This window comes from Phalacrocorax carbo, chromosome 1, assembly GCF_963921805.1.
Source record: "Phalacrocorax carbo chromosome 1, bPhaCar2.1, whole genome shotgun sequence".
Taxonomy (NCBI): Eukaryota; Metazoa; Chordata; class Aves; order Suliformes; family Phalacrocoracidae; genus Phalacrocorax; species Phalacrocorax carbo.
Window position 1 is genome coordinate 57697754 of NC_087513.1, and position 20241 is coordinate 57717994.

General features: G+C 51.2%; 3 protein-coding genes across 5 annotated transcripts; 2 read left to right on the plus strand and 1 right to left on the minus strand.

The window, feature by feature from the left end:
* Positions 1-3011: 3011 nt before the first annotated feature.
* NOL12 (nucleolar protein 12) lies at positions 3012-6608 on the minus strand. The gene is made up of 6 exons (XM_064454877.1): positions 6475-6608; positions 6276-6381; positions 6007-6055; positions 5443-5585; positions 4376-4476; positions 3012-3765 (listed from the first exon to the last, which is right to left on the minus strand). Exons 1-6 carry the CDS (start codon positions 6546-6548, stop codon positions 3594-3596), a joined length of 645 nt encoding a protein of 214 aa, XP_064310947.1. The 5' UTR covers positions 6549-6608; the 3' UTR covers positions 3012-3593.
* Positions 6609-6744: 136 nt separating this feature from the next.
* Positions 6745-16984, plus strand: LOC104047893 (arf-GAP with dual PH domain-containing protein 1). 3 transcript variants are annotated; one of them, XM_009508308.2, is made up of 11 exons: positions 6746-8064; positions 9054-9184; positions 10089-10180; positions 10270-10352; positions 11068-11180; positions 11946-12092; positions 12524-12607; positions 12953-13015; positions 13528-13599; positions 14103-14334; positions 14422-16984. In XM_009508308.2, exons 1-11 carry the CDS (start codon positions 7971-7973, stop codon positions 14448-14450), a joined length of 1140 nt encoding a protein of 379 aa, XP_009506603.2. In that variant the 5' UTR covers positions 6746-7970; the 3' UTR covers positions 14451-16984. The 3 variants fall into 3 exon arrangements, with proteins under 3 accessions (XP_064310935.1, XP_009506603.2, XP_064310926.1); XM_064454865.1 differs by lacking the exon at positions 12524-12607 and having other exon boundaries at positions 6745-8064; XM_064454856.1 differs by lacking the exon at positions 13528-13599.
* A 164-nt stretch (positions 16985-17148) lies between these two features.
* Positions 17149-19002, plus strand: LOC135315017 (urotensin-2 receptor-like). The gene has a single exon (XM_064460562.1). It carries the CDS (start codon positions 17764-17766, stop codon positions 19000-19002), a length of 1239 nt encoding a protein of 412 aa, XP_064316632.1. The 5' UTR covers positions 17149-17763.
* The last annotated feature ends 1239 nt before the right edge of the window (positions 19003-20241 follow it).

Sequence of the window (20241 nt, forward strand, 5' to 3'; positions counted from 1 at the left end):
ACCTGTCCTCCATTGCCCCTGCTACAACTCAATTTCCTTCTCTTTCCGGTCCTGGTGAGCATTAAAAAAAATGCGTAATTTCACTTTTTGTTTACCAACTGAAGGCAGTCTGCAATTCCGTCTCCAACCTTGCTTTTCCCAAACAACCCTGGTTATTCAGCTCCATTAATCTTCAAAAGCTCTTGTCACTCTCCCAGTAACTTTTTTCCCCAGCTCCTTTCTAAGCAGCAGCGGGACTCTGCTGGGTACAGCCTTGAGCTCGATATGCTACTGAAGGGTGACAGATACAGTGCACCGATTATCACACAGTGCAGGCACACGCTGCGGCCATGCCTCCTTTGTGCTGCGCTCCTATTTTTCCCCAACCGTCTGACCTTTTTGGCTCCCAGACTGGTTTTGATCCTCTGTAATCCTGATTATATTTTTGTGCGTGCATGTATGCGGAATTGCAGTCTAGCCAGTGAAAGCCATCATGCATGGAAACCCCAGCGTGGCAGCCCACATCAAAGCCTTGCACCTCTCCGTGCGAGCCCTCCCGCACGAGCATGAGGAATGCGCATGTGCCCGAGGTGGCCGAGCTGCAGAGGCAGGCGTGAAAAGTGTGTGCACAGGCTGTGGAAGGGGGAGCACACAGGGAACCGCTGCTCTCTGCTTTTCCTTTTCAGAGCAGTGGCTGCACTGGCATGTTGATTTTTGCAGGTATCGTATATTCAGAACCAGCTTTCTCCTGAACAGCTGGAACTTGTTGGTGAGCAGCTGGGGAGGGAAAACAACAAAAAATGCTCAAATCCATCATGAAAACCAGGGGAAACAGCAAAAAAAAAAAATTTAAGCCACAGCCTGGTATGAACTGTGATGTGTCCAGCAAACACTTAATGCACTAACTTGTGTGTAGGAGCTCATATCCTCGATCCGATATATCCTGGGGTAGCCTGACTGCACACCCTGTGCATAACAAAGACAGCAGGCTAGGGCTGAGTCAGTGATTTACATTACAAAATAAAGCTTTAATCGATCGAACTAAGAAATCAATAGTGCAGCAAACAATCCTGATGGTTAGCTCCCTATAGGATCTAACAGTTCTGTTCTCAGTTTTTCCATGTGTTGTTTGTTTTTTTTAAATGTGAAAAACACAACTTCCAGCAGGAACTGGAAGTCTTCAGAGCATGGCAGAGGCTGTTGGAGGCTGACACTTGAGAAAGAAGCAAGAGTTATTAGGGCTGGGGAAACAAACTAAAAGAGAGTTTCTTCTAAATCACCTAGCAGCAAAATAACACTGAAGTGCTATTGAGGTCACTCTTACCATCTCAGCAGGATTATAAAGAGGTAATCCAGCGCTGTCCCAGCCAGCACGCCAGGCCATCTACAGGCTGCGTAAGGCAACCCAACCTACAGTTCACACTCCACACTTCAGCAGATTCCACAAACACATGAACTGTACATTTCCTTAACAGCATCCATTCCAGCTCCAGGGAGAACTCTGGGGTGGGGGCAAGTGCAAGTCGCCTTCTGCCCACAGTCATTCCACAAGGCACTGGGTCCCAGAGAGGAGAAAGCTGCTGTACGACCAAGGGCGTCGGACGGCCCTCCAGCTTTGAGCCGCAGTCCCCTTGGTGTGGCACACTGCTCCAAACAGAACTTCCTTCTTCCCTCCTACATCCCTCTCAAAGCCAACCACCACAGAATGGCTCTAGAGCATGTAACTCCCAAACCAGAACAAGAAACGCTTTGTGCTCTGCACATGGTACCACTGGGACACTTTGGATGCATTGCTTTTGGCCTTTCCCCCCCGAGCTGTGTTTCTGCAGCTCTGAAACACTCAACACCCCGAGGTAAGACAGGAAGGTGGGCAAGTCACACATTAAACCCCATGAGCTTTCTGGAATGACCATTACAGCAGAGCAAGAGAAGCTCACTGTCGCTATTTTGGAAGTGAGGACTTCTATGATGTGGCCAGTGTTATTCAGAATTAGTGCCCAAGAGCACCAAGCCTCAGCTCAGGATGGGACTCAGAGTCCAAGCACACAAGGCACTGGTGGCACATGGCATAAGTGTCCACTTCCCTGCCAGTTACCTTTTTCAGAGGAGAAAGGGAGGTACAGACCCCATTCCTCCCCACAAGCATGTGCATCACACAGCTCCCTCCAGAGGAACATGCTGTAGCAGAACTTGCATAGCTGCTCTCAGTGTTGAGATCAGACCCCCCCTCCCCAGTGCACTCCAAAGAATTTCTGTGTGTTTGCATGTGCACACTCTAAGAAATGAGGAGATACACATCAAGCTGGTGCTGTTAGCTTTAGCAGCTGGCAGCCATCAGCATTGCTCTGTTCCTCCGTAAAGCCCCAGGCACTGGTTTACTCTTCCCACACTCCCATTTCTGGCATGGGGAATCTACATACCCACCCACTGCTGGGTTGCCAATTTTCTGGTGTGGGTTCTGGCCACACAGGCCTTTTTCCCTTTGTCATTTCCTCACCAGTACACATGCAGCAAGGGAGGGGGCCTGGCTGCCAAAGGCAGAATAGCCAGAGTCTCCCACAGATACTCGAGGACAGAGGCCAGCATGCTGCCTAGGCTTGCTTTCTTCAGAGGATTGACTCCCGGTTTTGCCACTGGCATTCCTCAACATCAACCATGCAAGGCATCCATGCTAAAACACATATACGGAGGTCCTAAGAAAGGCAGTTAACTGCTGACGACTGCACTGGCACTGAGGTAAAGGGCAGCCTCTGCCCCTCCCACCCCAGAGCGGGCCACACACATACAGCAAGGGCATTAGGGCATTTCATACTCCCAGCTATCGCAATTAAGATCAGCACATTCAGCAGACAATGCAACGAGCCATTCCTGCTCTGGCCGGCTCTGTGTTACAACAGAAATAGCTCCTAACTATTCCATTTCCCGAGGACCAGTGGATTTCAATATCCTTTAAGTACCAGGAATCATCTCCCCTCTTTCCAGCTAGTACTGGCATTAGCTGTTGCTGTTATGCTTCAAATAAGTCACAAATATTTTTCTCTTAGCAAAACGACTTCATAAAAAATTTATTCACAAAGTTACCAACTTTCACCTGGCAAAGGTACCAAAGAAAAAGTACCCCTACATTCAGGTTTGGCACTGGAGAAGAAACATGAGACAACACCATGTCTCCATGGACAAATGATTTGCTACACAGCAGAAATGTCAGGGTACTGCCGGCATGAGTTGAAGAGGAGCTCTTGACAATGTGCCCTGACAATGTGCCTGTTGCACTCAGCCCCAGATCATGTCCTTTGATAAAGCCAAGTATCAGCTCTGGAAGGGGAGACCCAAGGATGGAAGGATTATGCCAAACAGAGAATCTGAGCCTCAGTAGAAGTTAAGAGACATCATGGCACCCAGACACTTAGGTGGAGATCACTGCAGAAATAAATGGGTAAAGTGTCTAGTTGCCCCGGCCAGTGCTCACAGGTGAGAGAAAGGCTGAAATGGGCTCACTGCTGGTCAGAAAACCAAGTAAACGAGGCCCTTGACCATGATCAAGGGGCTCCAAAGAGCAGCAGGCCAGATGTGGAACACTGTCTCAACTGCTGGTCCAAGCACTAGTTTCTCTGTTAATCTTGGTCACGGCCCATTTTCCCTGTCAGCCTCCGTCGCTGTGTCTTAGTGGTTCGCCCTGAGCTGGATTTCTGGATTTTCTTGTGTGGGCCTTGCCCACGTTGGGGTCTCTTTCCTTTTGTCTTTTTCCGGCTGTGCATGTGCAGCGTGGCAGTAAGAGAAGAGATCCTGTGCAGGGCAGGAAGAGAGAAATGTTTGGGGACCAAAGTCTGCAAGGCAATACCACAACAATAGCAGGAGAGCCCTGCATGGCCCAGCAGGAGTGGACACCAGCCACGGTAAGCCCCAGGGGAACTCCACTATGCTGGGCATCATCCTGACAGGGCAGGAAACCTGCAAGTCTACATATGCAGTAGCCACCTACTGCAGAGTAAGTAATTCTCCGAATGCCCAAAGCAGCTGTAAATCCTGGATACTGAAAAATGTGGAGAATGCTAAAGCTTTAGGGTCTTTTGACCTTCAGACTCTGCACCCTGCAACGCACCCTTGCCTGCAATATCTGGAGAAAGACTAGGTAAAGAGTTCAGGACAAAGCCCACCCTGCACTGCGTCGTCTTCCTCCTCCTCCTGCCGCTGTCACCAGGGATCAATGTGAGGGGAATGGAGAGACCAGGGCAGGCTTGTGCTCTGCCAGTGCCCTCTGCTGGCTCCTGCTCACCAGCGCCCAGGCAGCACAGTATCCCCCTTCCTGCAACCACGCTGCTGATCTGGGAACACAAGATCTTCCTGATCAGCTTGCAGAGCCTAGCAGCGAAGAGTTGAATGAATTTATACATACTTTTCAGAAAGGAATGGGTTTCTGGACTTCTTGGGCATTGCTCTTACAGGCTTGTTCATCACCTCCTCCCCTTTCTCTTCTTCCGATCCATCATTTTTTCCCTTGAAAAGGAAGGAAAAGAGAAAATCCCTGTAGACACATTAAAACAGGTAGTCTTGAGATTCTGGTGTTTCTGCTGCCTTCTTGGTTTTATTCTGTTTTGGGAACCATCTAGTCATGGATGAAGTTTTTCTAGTTCTCCACATTCCTTGCTGTCCAAATATCAAGCTTACTTATTGCAGCCACTCAGAAAGGGACAACCAGCAAGAAGTCCTACAGTAATCTACCCTAAGATCCAAAAACTTCAGCATGATCTTAATGGCCATGCAACTGAAGTCTAAACTATGAACTGAAGGTTTCAGCTTTTTTCTTAAATTACCACCAAAACCAATTTAAGTGGATTTTCAGATGAGATGACGACCTTGCAAGTATAAGAGGTTAACACAGACACTTCCCCAGAGAGCTCAAATCCAGCCACGGGTCATAAAGATGAAAAGGATCAAGTCAACCAGGGCCTGAAAGCCTCTATGAAAAAATATGAGATCTCAGTTAAAATACATTTTGAGAATAAAAGCCACCACAACCAAAACTGAATGGTTTCCTTATATGTGGTCCAAACAGGTTAATGGAGAGAAATCCCTCCTCATGCAAACAGTAATCCTTCCTGGACAGGACACAGGAAAGAGGTTGAAGACAGTACATGAAGCAAAGTCTGAAATCTTGCTGCTTTTAATATACTACATTCTCCCCCATCCAGCCCTGTGGCACCTTTCACTTACACAGAATCAGCTGGGACTAGCAAAGGATTCCAGGGAGGTTTGGAGTGAGCTGTTCACACAGGATATTTCCTCGCCTTTAGAGGCCCAACATAAGTTGTGGAGGAATGTGAAAGTTACAAGTTTCCCTTTTCATACCTGCTCCCAGGCAGCTGCATGTCTTTGGGCATATGCAAGGAGTACCAGTCCTACCTAACCAGCCCCAGGAATGCTTACAGCTGATACAATCAGAGAAGCATCAAGAGGCTTTACCACAGGAGTGGTCAGTCCCAGCTGGCGCGCCCCTGAGAGGTCCAGGTCACTGGTGGTGGTCACTGTTACAATGTGGTTTGGGTGGTCAATGTTCACAGACTCTGTCTGCGATGTCACCAAGTGCTCCAGTTCATCAGCCTCATCTGGGGAGACAAGAAATCCTACACTACAAAGTGCCCAACTCCTCACACGTTTCTGCACTGCCACGCTGGGGGTGGGTGACCCAGCCTTTGCATGCAGAGTTAGAGAGCGGAGTGGCTTGAACACTGGCACTACAAATCGTGAAGGACAAGCTCCTCCTCCCAGCAGAGGGGATCTGGCGAACACCTTGGAGACATCCTCCTGCATGTTCCTTTCCGCACAGCCGGCCGGAGACAGAGGGCTGCGGGCTCAGATCGCAGCCCAGCTTCCCAGGGGGACGGCGAGGAGCCGACCCCGCAGGGTGAAGCGGGAGCACCCCTACTCTAGCTCCCACCGCCCAGCCAAGGGTGTCAGACCACGGGCGCCCACCTCCCGCCCCTCACGCTGCCGGGGACCCAGCGCCCACCACCGGCCACCACGTACCGAGCGCCTCCTCCCTCTCGCTCAGCATCTTCAGATACTCCTGGTGCCGCTGAGGGATGGAAACAGGTCACTGCGGTGCTTCTGCCGCTCCAGCCGCCCGCCCTCCGCCCGGGACGGCCCCGTCCCCCTGCAAGCGGGGCAGGGGAAGCCCGAAGACCCCCCCTGACCCGCGGCCCGCTCCCCGCCCCGGTCCCAGCCTGCCATGGCGGGAAGGGGGGCCCCCTTCTCAGCGCGACCCGCGGAGGGTCTGGGGGTGCATGGAGGGATACCTCCTCCTTCATCTTTCTCTGCTCCTCCTTCAGCTTCCGCTTGATCTCCTCCAGCGCCGCCTTCCTCCGCTCCACCTTCCGCTTGTGGAAACCGGTCAGGTACTCCCTGCCACCGGCAACACAGAACCCCCCCAGCTTTTAGCGACCCCCACACCCAGGGATGCCTGCTCCCTCCGCCCCGGGTCCCGCCCGCCCTCACCTCCGCTTATCTTCGTCGAAAGTCACCACCAGCCGCCCGTCCCGGCCGCCCGAACGCTTCTTCTTGCGGGCCATGGCGGCACCACGCTGCTGCTGCCGACGCCGCCGACGCCCGCCCCTTCCGCCGCAGCCCGCTCGTGAAAGGCGGTTCCTTCCCCGCCCGCCATTTTGTGGCACCCGCGCCTCGCTGGGGGCGGGTTTTTTCATGAGGCGTTAAGTGGGAGGCCCTTGTCGGCTGAGGATGGGGTGGGTCCAGGGGATTCTCAGGTATCACCGGTGGTGGGGTGAGTGGGAGGGAGGCTGGCCATGTAGGGCCGCTGCCTTGGCTGCGGGGCTGGCATCAGGTCCTCTTCTTCCCTCACCTGCTCCTGGTACACATTTTCCTCCAAGCTGGGGCCAGGAGGGAGGAGGTGGTGTTGTGGACCTTACAGGTGTCTGCTGCTAGCCTGGGGTGGGCAGAGTGATCCTTTAGGCTTGGGTGCCTCCAGCTCCCACTCCTCTTCAGCTCCCTCCTGGCGAAAGGCTCCTGTGGCACTGCCTTGTGCCCTCAGCGTAGCACCCAATCTCTCACCATAGGACTGGCACTGCCACTGCTCTGAGTATTTCATATCTGCATCTTTAATAAAGGTTATTCCTCTAAATAGTTAACATCTGCATTTCTTCATTAAAGGTCCGAGAGTTTATTTCAAGCTGTTCTTGTTGCTTGGTGTCAGTGGCACCTTCGATGCTCTTAGGTGGGGGAGGCAAGTGCAGAGACACGTCTCGGCTCTGACACTTGAGTCTCCAAGATGCAGGACTGGCTGAACAGCTGTCGTTTCTGTAATTGATGGAGACGGGTATCGGCGTGAGTAGGTGGGGGCATCAGCTGTGTTCTTGGCTGCTGGTTCAAGTGACTTCGGCTGAACTCTTGAACCTTTCTTGCCCTCCAGTTCTTATCCTAAAAATGGATGTAATGCTTGTGCGGTGGTCAGCTGACTTTGGTTGAAGCTCCTGAAGCACTGCGGGGGCAGCCAAAACCAACCCCCGCCGGCCCACGGAGCATGACGAGTCCTGACATGGCCCAGCGGTTGCTCATCCAGGGCTGCCTCGCCTTTATCAGCTCTCTTGCTGCATGCGCTCTTTTCCTGGCCTGTCCTTTAACCAGCAGAAATGCGGAAAAACCAGTTCTGTGGTTAATTGCTGCACTTCCCTCCACGCCCAAGGGGCAGGTCTCCTCCTCCTCCTCCTCACTCACAGTCTGGGCGCACTTCAGCCTCCAGCCTCTTTGCCCCTGCAGTCGTGCTTGGCTGGTTCAGGTGTGCTGTCAGGCCTCCACACTTCTTCCATTAACCTTACGGCTTCTGCCTTCCCCTTTTTCCTCTGTCTGCAAGAGTTTCTGGGTCTCTGGTGTCTCCTTCTCCCCTGGGCAACGCAGTGGGTTGGCCCACAGGTGCAGAAGGTGCAGGCAGCTGCCCTCCTGGCCCTGACCTGCCCTGCCCAGAGGAATAGCATTTGGACATGATGGCTGGAGGCAGCGAGAGGAGCATGAAGGCCCTGAAGGAGGTGTGGAGAAGGGCAGAAAACTCTTTGTGTGCAGACTGTGGGAAGCCAGGTGAGTCTCCAAGGGTTGCTAGAGGAAGAGTCAGAAGCAGGGAGCTGGGGGCTGATCTCTAGCAGCAGTTTGGTGCTGGCTATCTGACTGCACAGGAGCCTGGGGCAGAGAGGGAGATATTGCTCTGTCTGGACATTTGCTTCCTCTCCGTGGAGGTGAGTTGGCAAGGGAGGAGGAAGGGGATGCTGCCACAGCACTGGTGGGAAGAAGGACATTGTAGTGCAGATGAACAGGGGCTGTGTAGCTGCAGCACTGTGGGTTGTAGTCATGTCAGATCTCAAATACAGATCAAGGTCATGCCCAGTCAGGACCTGACAGGAAAGTTCCCGGTGAAATCCTAACTGCTCCAGAAAGAAGGCATGATTCAGGAGGGCATTGTCTTCTCTGTGACTCAGCTATGAACTGACAACGTACCACAGGTACCTCAGAGGTTTCTTTTACTGAAGTGCTTGCCCTCTCAAAAGGGTATCCAGTTTGAGGTCCTACAGGTGCTGCTAAAAACACCCATCATACTCCTCCTAAAAGGGGCACGTGGAGTGTACTGCCCAAGCCAAATTAAGACTAGGCTAATTATTACCACTTTACCTTCTTAAATTCCCTGGAGAATTTTGGATCCAAGGCTGCTTTCCACTTCCAGAGCTAAATACTGTTGGGGGTTTGCTGCGTTGCACTAAACAGCTCCTGGAGCCTTTTCCCAGAGGCAGTTTCAGTTTCATCTTGGGTGACCCTTTATGCAAAGCGAGTTCGCAGACCACTTCAGAGTTTTTCAAGGTTCAGGTGAACAGAGATTCAGAGGAAGTAGTGGAAGCAGGGGGAATGAGGGACTAATAGCTGTACTTTTTCCTGCCTGTACCTTGGGTGTTAATTAATCAGTTCGGAGGAAACTGTGGTCACTCAGGTCTCTCTTTCTCCAGACTATGTTCTTTGTTGAGGCATATCTTCCAGGGAGATTTACCACCTCTAGTCATACCCTGTTTTTATACCCTCAGATCCTGACTGGGCATCCTCTACTTTGGGTGTCTTTATATGCCTCAGCTGCTCAGGAATTCACCGCAACATCCCTAGCATCAGCAAAGTAAAATCCCTGAAGATGGATCACTGGGATGATGCTCAGGTGCAGGTGAGATATTTATCCCCATTAGTGTGTCAGGTTGGTTGGGTATAGGCTATACACCAAGACATCCTGGGAAAATCGGCCCTTTGGCCTCACAGAGTTGGAGATTTAATCTGATACGTAGTCCCTTTGCTACTCATGCTCTGGATACTGAAGTGAGGATAACTCCCCATAACCCACTGGGAGAAGGATGATGCCTTACATGTCTCCCCATGTCCTGTTACTTTTTGGCAAATGCAGAGCTCTTGCAATGTATCTTGCCAAGGCTCAGGGTCTTTGTTGCTCCAGATTACTCATTTCCCACTTGCCAGCACCATCCAGCCTCAACGTCTCCTCTTGGTTTCAGTGTTCCAAAGGGAAAATCTTGGGGAATTCTGTCCTCTGAGAAGAGTTTTCAGATATAATGTGATCTCTTGAGAAAAATGCCATTTATGGGAACTTGAATTCTCCCCGCTACACCCCCCTCAACCCATTAATCTTCAGGGAACTGAAAAAATTTTCCAGAGATCCAAAGAAAATAATCTGTATCATATCGCTCTTTGGAGAGGAGCGAAGAGGTTTGGAATGTCCTCCCAGACGGCATTACAGAGCTGTCATTGAACTCTGTTTCCCTGGAGATGTGGGGCATTGCAGCAAATCCACTGAGCGTGTGTGTGCACCCAGCCCCACAGAAGTGACATTTATGGCATTCTGTTGATTCAGGTGCAATCAGTGTAACTTCTGAGAGTAGACAAGGCATTTGAGACCCACCTTCCTGTATCCAGACTTTGCTGGGATGTTGCAGTGGACAGGAAAGGAGAATGCTCCATGAGCTCCTTGTGCATCTAGCCCTGTAGTGGGCCAGGAAAGAAAAAGCCCAACATGAGAATGCATCAAAGGGAAGGCACTAACTCTCTGTCTAACTCTGCAGTTTCTGGCCAAGCATGGGAATGCTGTGACTAAAGCCACATATGAAGCTCACATCCCTATTTACTATTACCAGCCAACCTACAATGACTGCCAGTAAGTTGCTGCATACAGAAGAAAAGGGGGAAGGGCAGTTCTGGGTTCCTCTAGTTTGTTTCTGAGCTACCTGTCATCTCTCTCTCCAGAGTGCTGAGAGAACAGTGGATACGGGCCAAATATGAACGCAAAGAGTTCACGGAGCCAGGAAAACAGCTGCCATATTCTGATGGTAAGAGCAGAGCACAGCATCAAAATATCCTGCCTGCTGCCTTTGCTGGAAGCTTTTGAGCACCATGAGGAGAAAGCTCATAGTGTCAGTGTTGCAAATCCCACACATACTGAGAATCCAGTTGGTACCTACAGGGCATTGTTTTGGGGGAGTTTAAGTTGTGGGCAGCACATGTTGGCACTACCCAAGTGCCGTAGGGTTGCTTCCAAGCTTGGTATTACCAGCTGGCCTTTTTCAAAGGCATTTGCTGTCCTGGTGGAGCCAGATCTCTGCAGTAAGGAATTTCTGTCCTGCTGCATGCCACCCCCTCCAACCACAGCGGTTGTCTTTGAAATGTCACAGCCAGTGCTGTGATACAAGGTGCTGGAGCCCAAGGGCCTGCAGAATCAAGTGCGAAGAGTTCTGGTCCCATGCCAGTGTCTGCCGTGGGCCAGGATAGATGGCTGTCACAGGCAGTAGTGGGAGTCAGACTAGGAGGTGGGAAGCATCTAGGAATGTCTTTTGGTGACTGTTTATCTGGGCTGCAAACCTAGCAACACCATCTTCAGTCGTAAGCCAGAGGTGAGACCTCTTCTTCTTAGGTGTTTGTTCTCAGCAATAGTCCATCATGTGCTTTATCCCAGAAGTGTGGCTGGGATCCCAGGCTGGATGTGGCTCTCTGATGCCTACCATGCCTGTAGGGGAATGCTTTTAAAAGTGGCTTTTCTGTTCCTAGGGGTGAAGGAAGGCATCCTCTGGAAGCGAGGCCGAGACAACGGGCAGTTCCTACCCCGCAAGTTCCTCTTGTCTGAGAGAGAGGGATGCCTGAAGTATTTCACGAAGCAGGATGTGAGTATGGTGGTCACCTCCCACCTCAGTGTATACTCCACCCAGGGCAGCAGGGTCAGAGAGGCGTTCCTATTTCCTACGCATGTTTCTGAGGTTGCCTTGCTCATCCCACGCCAGGGATGATAACAGAAACATGTCACTGAGGAGAGGGGTCCCCTTCCTACTGTCAGGGTGAGATTTTCCCCATGTCCTCCCTTTGTACTTCCCTACACCCTTCCCTCACTGCTGGGGGCTGATCTTTCACTTCACCCCTACCCATTTGCCTGGCTGTGTAAACCTGCACCATCACTGGAAACAGCCTTACCCCACTGTGAGCCAAATTGGCAAAAACCTATGGTTTGGTTTGGTTTGCTCTGAGGAGGGCTGCTCTTCTCCTAGTTCACCTCCCTGAAATGAACAAGGCAAGTGCTAGTATACTGCTGCAAGGGAGGGAGTGGCTTAAGGTAGGGAGGAGCAGGAGTGGGGTCTTTCCTTTTGGGGTCACTTAGGCTTTAGACTGGCTCAGCTGTAAAGCCAGATGCACTCTTAGTGTCCGACTGGCAGTTCCATAGTAGGCACAGCTCAAATCTGAATTGGAGGGGCTGAACCACTGTTTGGGCTTGAGCATGCCACACAGTGAAGGGAGCGTGTGCTACTACAGTTTTGTTGGGAAGGGGTAGTTACTACCTTTTAATGTGCTCTGACCCTGCCTTACCCTACTAAGTCAACTCAGGTTTCTTTCCCACTAGGATTGCTCATGCATAACCAATGCCATTCTGTTCTCAGGCCAAAGAACCCAAAATCAATGTTAAAATAGATGTCATCAATGCTACGTTCCAGCCAGTGAAGATTGGGAACCCCAATGGCCTGCAGATCACTTATCTCAAAGACAACAAGACCCGGAATATATTTGTCTACCATGAAAGTGGAAAGGTATCTTGTTTTAGCATCAAACCCTGCAAAGCAATTGAGGTGATTTGAGAAGCTGCTGGTATTAAGTAGTCTGAAGCATGACTAGAATGGGGTACGTGTGTGTGAGTTGCTGTAGGTAACAGGGTGGGGATTCTGGCTCTGTGTTTCTGTGTCTGTGGGAGAGTTTTGCTGCAGGGAGCAGGGCAGGAGCACTGGCTGAGTTGGTTTGTGTGGGAGGAGCTGCCATAGAAGATGTGCAGATGTGCTGCCTGTGCATGCAGGGAATGGGGCAGCCGTGCTGGCCTTGTGTCTGTGAAGGAGATGCTGTAGGTGCTGGGGAGGGAGAGCTGGCTGTATTTGTAGTTAACATAGGGTTGGGTGCAGCTGGGTGAGTTCAGATGGCTCGCTGTTGGTCTGGCTAAGCTTTCTGTCCTGTCCTTTTCCATTCTCAGGAGGTAGTGGACTGGTTCAATGCCATTCGCTCTGTGCAGTTCCATTATCTGAAGGTAGCATTTCCCATTGCCAGTGATAATGAGGTAAGGCAGCACTAGAGCGCGGTGCTGAGTCTCCCACTGGTACTCGGTTATGTGATAAGAGAGACCATTAGTTACTATTAGATCCCCAGCTACAGAAGTGGAAATTGCAGTGTTTAGTCAGAAGGATGAGAAAGTGTGTGGAAAAGTGGCTGTGACGGCCAGAGAACAACTGCTCTCTGCTGTTTCTGGGCGCTTTGGAGATGGGATTGACTCCTGGCTAGACAGTTATGCAAACATGAATTTAAAAGGCGGCTGAATTTGGGGGAATAGAAGGAAGGGTGGCAGGTGAAAGCAAATAGCAAAGAAACCTGGCTAAGGGAATGTTACTCTTGCTTTTTTTATCAGATCAGAAATCGGCTGACAAGAAACTTCCTGAAGGAGGGATACATGGAGAAGACTGGTCCCAAGGTGAGCTGCTGTGAGAGAAAAAATAGCTATCAGGGACCTGCCAAAGAGCCACTGACCTTCCCTACTTCAATATTTTTCTCCTGCAGTTTCCCCATTCCCCCCTGACTCTTTAGACACCTGTGGGAACAGTGTGTGTGCACCAAGGGAGGGGAGAATAAAAGGAAGGGGAAGGACACATGTGAAAGTAGATGAAGCCAGAGTCCCTGCTTTCTCCCAGAACAACAGATCTCTCTGCATGTGTCTGTGTGTTCGTGACCTTACAGGTATTTAGTGTCTAGATTTCTCCTGTCTCGACTCTGGGGTCTTTCACAGAAGTCCAAGAGTTGGGGACAGCAGTTCGGACTGAAAAACCCGACACTGTTCCCCACTCTCAGCTGAGAAAGGGTGAGGAGGAGGTTGCTGTTAAGGCAGGGGCTTGGTTCAAGTGGTTGGGATGAATTTTGGGTATCCATTCACACTGCTTTCGGCAGAGGGCACTGTCTCCTTACATACATAACCTCTTCCCTTCACAGCAGAGAGAGGCTTTTAAGAAGCGCTGGTTCACGCTGGATCACCGCAGGCTCATGTACTTCAAGGACCCTTTGGTGAGAGGGAGATCTGACCTCTGGCAGCTGCAGGAAACAGTGTTGAGGGCAGGGTCAAAGTGCAACCAGAGTCTTTTCTCTGCAGTAAGAGAAGCTTGCAGGTTCCCCAGCTTCTGGGAATGTACTCTAGGTCTTCCCCTTTCCATCCCACTTAGTTAATCCCATGCTTTCTCTGTTTCACTGCCTGTGGACAATGAGAACAGGGAGGGCAGCGGTGTAAAGGTGGTGATGGGGAGGAGAGTGTCACGGGAGATGACATGGCGAGGCAGGAGCAGCAGTTCCTCTCTCAGACCTCTTGAGATCTATGCTCTTAAATTTTCCTTTCCACCACTGTCTTTGAGCATAGCCTCCCTGCTCTTCTGAATCTCCTGACCACCTTCAGATCTTTTTGCTGCTACATCCCTGGCCCTCACCCACTCTCCTCCTGTCCTTAGGTGCACTGCTATTATTCCCTGATTCTTCTGGGATTCTGTAAATCCCTCTCTTTCCCTCCTGATGTGCAGGATGCATTTGCTAAGGGTGAGGTATTTGTGGGCAGCAGAGAGAATGGCTATAGCGTCCAGAAGGGATTGCCTTCGGGGACACAGGGAAACTTCTCTTGGCTCTATGGCCTCACGATTGTCACCCCCGACCGGGAATACCTCTTCACCTGCGAGACGGAGACTGACCAGCTGGACTGGATCGCAGCCTTCACTAGTGTCATCAACCAGGCCATGACGCCACAGGAATATGCAAGTAAGTGCCTGGATGCTGTATCCTTCCCCTCGGGGTACTCTGGTTCAGTGTATTGCCCTAATGCACCACCTTTTTCCTTCACTACAGTTGAAGCCTACTTCAAGTTTAAATCCTAGAAGACCATGTGGGAACCTCATTATGACTCAACTCCACCTGGTCCTGTTGGGTGGGCTGTCAGGAAAGGAGAGGATATCAACATCAGAGAAACACAGTGCTCTTGAAGCACTCTTTGAAGCACTTTTTTTCCCTATAGACGGTCCACTTTGTTCTGGGAGCCAAATTAAGCTGCTTCCTTTCAAGTGCAAGATTTTGTGAGTCTGAATCCTCAGTGCAAACCTGTCACTGTTAAATTGCTGTGATCTGACTGGATGCTGGCAGGCCTTGCCTGTCATTTGAGCCTTGAAAACTTGGCACTTGCTGTGTTGGATGTGGGACTTAGCATCACTCCTGCATGAAACTGCAGACAGCCACCTACCTTATGGGAGAAAACAGCTGCCTGGCTTGAGCTCCACCCCAATGGGTTGTGGGGGCTGCTAGACCAGGAGAGACTGTTCCTTTACAAGAAATGGCTTTTCTGCTGGCAACAGAGATATGAAACATCTAGATGTTTGATCAGTTGGAGCTGTAGTTGAGAAAGGTCACGTAAAAGATTTAATCTAACAGCCAAATTTGAGGCCTGCTTCTTCCTACGTGTATGGGCTTGAAAGATTCTTCAGGCCACATTTGCGTAGAGACCTTCTTCTGATTCCTACAGGGAAGATTAAGTGATCTGCTCAAAACCAATGTGCGTGTATACATTTGTGTATGTCGATAATGTGGGGGTGTGTGTGTGTGCAACAAAAAGTGGTGGGAGGTGGAATACTGCCCTAGGGAAGATGCTGTGAGGGATATTCATGCCACTGAAGTTCAGCTTTCAAATTTGAGTCTCTAGCCAAACCAATGGAGAGATGTTGGGTCCTGCAGAGCACAGCTTATGGCCTGTCTGATACAGAGTTCAGACTTTCTGTTGTCTTTACTAGAGCCAGGGGGTTGATGTCTGAAGATAGTAGCACATGGATCTCTGCTCCCTCCTCTGTATGTCAAAGGCCTGGCACTTTCATTCTGCCCTATACATTACATATGTATATAGTGTATATCACATATACATATAGTTTTATGTAGTAGTATAACAGTGAAGTAGGCATGTTCATGTCCTTTTAGTAACAGTTAGTCCTAACCACTAAATTAACCCATGATTCATATCTTAAAGATAATTTTTTCAAGCTCTCCTGGGAGAGCTGTGTTTCACGTGCTGGAAGCACCAGCTGAGATCTGCTGCTGACTGTAGCATCTGATGTGTCCGCAGTTTTATGCAGGCAGTATGAGAGTAGTCATCTTACATGTTAAGGGGAACAAACTGGAATTAATGAAGCAAACAGTGTTTTAATTAGCTCCTAAAGAAATGCATTAAAAGAGCCCATTGTAATTTATTTTAACTTCCTAAATGAGCTGAGCTGCTAACTGCTAAGGCATGAAGTAATTTATTGAAAAAAAGCATACATATTCAGAGCAAGGAGCCACAGCTATTCATTGCATTTCCCAGGGCATGTGGACTGTGAATCTTCCCATCAGAGCCAAATGGGCAAAGTCATGGTCCCCCTCTGCTTCTCTGGGGACCCTTCTCTATGCTGAGACCACCATGAGTTGGGAGCATCAACTTCCTGGATGAGAAGCAGCATCACTCATCCTGCTGCCATGGCACAATGGAGCATTCCACCTAACAGTATATTTTCACTGCAGTTTGCTGATCTCTCCCAGTTAGGAGCATGACTTGCTTAAAAACTGAAAGCCTTTGCAATGCTTGTGTTCCAAAAAGAAGTGCCTTTTGGTTCTGATAACATGAAAAAGGGGCAGTCCATTAAAGAAAAGCTTACGCTCCATCTAAACAACCTGCACATTCAGCTTTCCTCTGGGAAGAGGAGTAACAGAGAGTGACCCAGACATGCCAAGAGCTGACAGATATAACTCAGAGGCCTCTCACGTTGCCTCTGTCAATGCCCTGTGTACTACATGCCCGCTCATGTGGCATGATCATGCTGAAGCTGTTGCTGTGGCATGCAGTACATTGCTTGGGAAGGATCTTGGATCCTGGTGGAGTGTGGGCAGTACTGATGGGATGCTTCCTTCTCCTTTTCACTGCTGAGTTATCACTGCTGTAGATGAGTGGAGGCGTTTGACTCAGCCACAGTGAAGCTAATACGCTACAATGCAAAGAGTGTGGCTGGAGTGGCCTGAAACCCCCTGTGAACTAAGAGCAGAGCACATTTAGTAATGGTGCATCTGTCTCTGCTCTGCTCTGCAAATTCTGTCCCACCGTGTCTGTTCCTTGAGATGAATGAGGCTCAGAGGTAGGGTAGCTTTGGGTGCAGAAGGGTGGGGGCACAGGTGTCATGCAGTGATGCCCCGCTAGAAGGCAATGGTGCCTACCTAACAAGCTAGTGCTCCCTGCTCTGAGGTGAGGCAGCAGGTCCTGGTGGTTGGAGGGAAGGAGGGGGAAAGCTTAGAGAAGGAGGATGGTCTCTGGGGAGAGGGAGGAAAGAAGGGCTCTAAAATATCCAGCCCTCTTGAGTCTCTAGGAGCTTGCTGCTTATTGGGTGACAAGGGTGGAACAGGGCCAGATCGTAGAAAATGTGAGATGTCCTACCATCTGGTGGGCTTGCTTGCAGACAAGCCCTCTCAGCCTGGCTTAGCTAAGGGCCAGGGAGAGCAGTGTGGCAGCTCCCTGCCTATTGTACTTTCAGGGCTGGCCCTTGTTTCCCTTCTAAAGCCACAATGCAATGCTTTTTCCCCCTGCCACATTAGGGAGTCTTCGCTTTCAGCTATATCCTCTTTCAAATGAGGAAAACCATGCAAGGGGAAATGAGAAAATGAAAGGGAAAAGAACAAGAAGGAAGAGGGAGCTGGAGGAATGCACTGGGAAAGAAGGAACACGTCTGCAAGAAAGAGGAGGAAGCCAGCACAGCTCCTCAGCTAGTGGCTGAGCGCCCAGTATAAACTGGGACTGCGTTCGCACTGGTGTGTGAAGCTGTGAGTCAGACGCATTCCTCCGTGCAGTGGGCAAAGTGACTCCCTGGGGTCTGGTGCAGGGGGACAGAGCCCACCTCTCCAGAGTTTCTCTGAGCTGAGAGGAAACAGACCTGGGAGAAGGAGAAACCCACTTGTCCACTGAGTCTGCTGGTTTCTGTGGGCTCAGCGAACACTGGAGAAGCAACAAACGAGGAGCTAGCAAAGACCAGAGACGTTTCCTCCTGGCTGGCAGAGGTTATTTTGCACCTATCCCCTTCTCAGCCCATTGGTGGTTAAGGAAAACTACTGGAGCTTGTGATGGACAAGATAAGCAAAATGGACTGGGCAGCTGGAGGTGAGGAATAGACTTCTCTGGAGTACCCTATGTCTGCTAAACTCTCACCATTCTTCCCTCTTGTGTTAAGGCTAGCTGTGTGCCATACAGCGAGGGGGGAAGGCAGAAGGAAGGAACAGGTCTCTGACAGCCTGACTTGCTCTTGCTTGCCCTACCCAAAGATGTCTTGTGACCCTTCCCTCATCAGTGCAAGGCCTGGAGAGGATCCTGAGGGTGGCAGCTTCTCGGAGGAAAGCAGTGGTGGGGGTGATGGCAGCAGTGTCCTGGGAGGGGACAGCCCGGTCACGGGGCCGCTGGGTGCAGTGCTGCTGGTCATGTGCCTCACTGGGATGGTGGGGAACATCTACACGGTGGCGGTGGCCTCTGGATGGGTGGCTGGCCGCTCAGCGGGCTCCTTGGGGGTCTATGTGATCAACCTCGCCCTGGCTGACCTCCTGTACCTCTCCACCATTCCTTTTGTGGTCTGCACCTACTTCGCCCATGACTGGTTCTTCGGGGACGTGGGGTGCAGGCTTTTGCTCAGCCTGGACCTCCTCACCATGCACGCCAGCATCTTCCTCCTGACCGCCATGAGCCTGGAGAGGTACTGGGCGGTGGCCAGGCCGCTGCAGGCCAGGCGAGCCGGCAATGCTTACCGCAAGCTAGCCAGCACTGTCCTCTGGCTCCTCTCGCTCCTCCTTACAGCCCCCATGATGGTGATGACCCAGCTGCGGGAGGGGGGTGGCCCCCACAAGCGCATCTGCGTCCCTACCTGGACACCAGTGGTCTTTCGGTTCTACCTGACAGTGCTCTTCGCCACCAGCGTCCTGGTGCCTGGCATGGTGCTGGGTGTCGTCTATGCCTGTCTGGCCCAGGCGTACCGGTCCTCTGCCTGGGGCCCGGGGCTGCCGGCAGCTGGACGGGCCCCCACCCGGCGGCTCTTCTCCAGGATCTCCACCATTGTGGTGGCTTACTGGGCCTGCTTCCTCCCCTTCTGGGCCTGGCAGCTGGCTGGGTTGTACTGGGGTGAGGGGCTGGGCATTGGCCCCGCCACCCAGGCTTATCTCAACTTCAGTGTCACCTGCCTGGCCTATGGCAACAGCTGTGTCAACCCCTTCCTCTACACTCTGCTCACCAGCAGCTACCGCCGGCGCTCTGGCTGCAGCAGGATGGGGACGGCACGGCCCCCGGCACCCTCCCTGGAGGTTGCAGGGGGCTCAGTGGGAGGCCACGACATCCCCCCAGCTTTCAGGGAGTTTCTGGGGTCTGGGGGGGAAAGCGAAGGGTGAGCAGTGCCCCATGCTGGGGACACCTCCCAGCCTTTGGTTGGGGTTGAGACAAGAAATAAAAGTGCATCACCTTCCATGCTGGCGTGCAGTGTCTTCCATTGTCATTGTTGCAGTGCCTTTCCCTTCATGCCTTCCCCTTTGTGAGGCTGCTCACCTTCCTCAGCTGAGTGGAGGATGCTTGTCTCAGGGATCCTGACTCCATCCTCAGGTCCTTCATCCTTTGCATGCCAGCCTCCACCTTGCGCAAGGCCAGGGAGTGGGTGGAAGGGAGCAGTCAACCTCGATACATCTAAATTATACCACCAAGATGCCCTCACCACCCCTCACCTCCTTGCTAGCAATGGGCCAAGCCATAACAAAGTCAGGACAACAGTGAGTCACAGATTTCACAGGATCAGTGAGTCACTTCAAGAAGTAGCCACGCTAGCAGGAGACCTGAATGAGGTTCATCCTTGTTGTGGTAAAGCTCACACTCAGCTTTCTTCCCTCATCCTCCAGAAAAAAAACCTAAATCTTCAAAGAGTCTTTCTCAAAAAAGACTCCCAAGTGCAGTTAAGAGACATTGTGAGATTTCCTCTAAGCATAGCTCAGAGAGGTCAGCACATCTGCTCAGCTTTCAAGATCAGCCCAGCAGAGAAAGCTGCAAGGAGAGAGCTTCACTACATGTTCCTCAGCACAGCTCATGGAGGGGGCCCTCACCAGCATCATGTCCCTGCTGTGACTGAGGAAATCCCCAACTCTCCAGCCTACCAGATGTAACCCAGTCTGCCAGACTGTGTCAACACCACTCCATAAACAGGGCCAGGAATCTTATCTTGAGGCCACACAACCTAGCATGGCTCACTTCCACACAGCTAAACTCTCTTCTCATCCCCAGAAAAGATGGCCTTGTCCACATCACACCATAAGAAGAGTCGTCAGCCTATACTGTCCCCCAGCCATGCCAATGCACAGGGTGTCAATGTTAGATGTTGTGTTTACTATTTCAGATATAGCCCCAAAGAGCAGGGTGTGATCATCTAGAGCAGACTGGCTTTGCGCAACACAGGGCTTCAAGAGAGATCCAGCTGTAAAGCCTCAAGTTGCTTGTACACCCTAAGTGTTCCTGCCTCCCAGCTCAAGTCCATCTTGAGTCCTTGTCTCCAACTTATCTTCCTTCTCAGCCCCCCACAATTCCTAGCAGCCAAGCCTACTTCTTCATGGGCACCTGAGACACAGGACCTGGAATAGTATTATGAA

Excerpts from the sequence above, each read along its gene's own strand:
- LOC104047893 (XM_009508308.2), top strand. The coding sequence starts at position 7,971 with ATGATGGCTGGAGGCAGCGAGAGGAGCATGAAGGCCCTGAAGGAGGTG. Across the intron at positions 9,185-10,088 it reads GGGATGATGCTCAGGTGCAG|TTTCTGGCCAAGCATGGGAA; the intron begins GTGAGATATTTA and ends CTAACTCTGCAG. Across the intron at positions 12,608-12,952 it reads CCATTGCCAGTGATAATGAG|ATCAGAAATCGGCTGACAAG; the intron begins GTAAGGCAGCAC and ends TTTTTTTATCAG.
- LOC135315017 (XM_064460562.1), top strand. The coding sequence starts at position 17,764 with ATGTCTGCTAAACTCTCACCATTCTTCCCTCTTGTGTTAAGGCTAGCT.
- NOL12 (XM_064454877.1), bottom strand. The coding sequence starts at position 6,548 with ATGGCCCGCAAGAAGAAGCGTTCGGGCGGCCGGGACGGGCGGCTGGTG. Across the intron at positions 6,056-6,275 it reads AGAGAAAGATGAAGGAGGAG|CGGCACCAGGAGTATCTGAA; the intron begins GTATCCCTCCAT and ends TCCATCCCTCAG. Across the intron at positions 3,766-4,375 it reads AACCCATTCCTTTCTGAAAA|GATCTCTTCTCTTACTGCCA; the intron begins GTATGTATAAAT and ends TGCCCTGCACAG.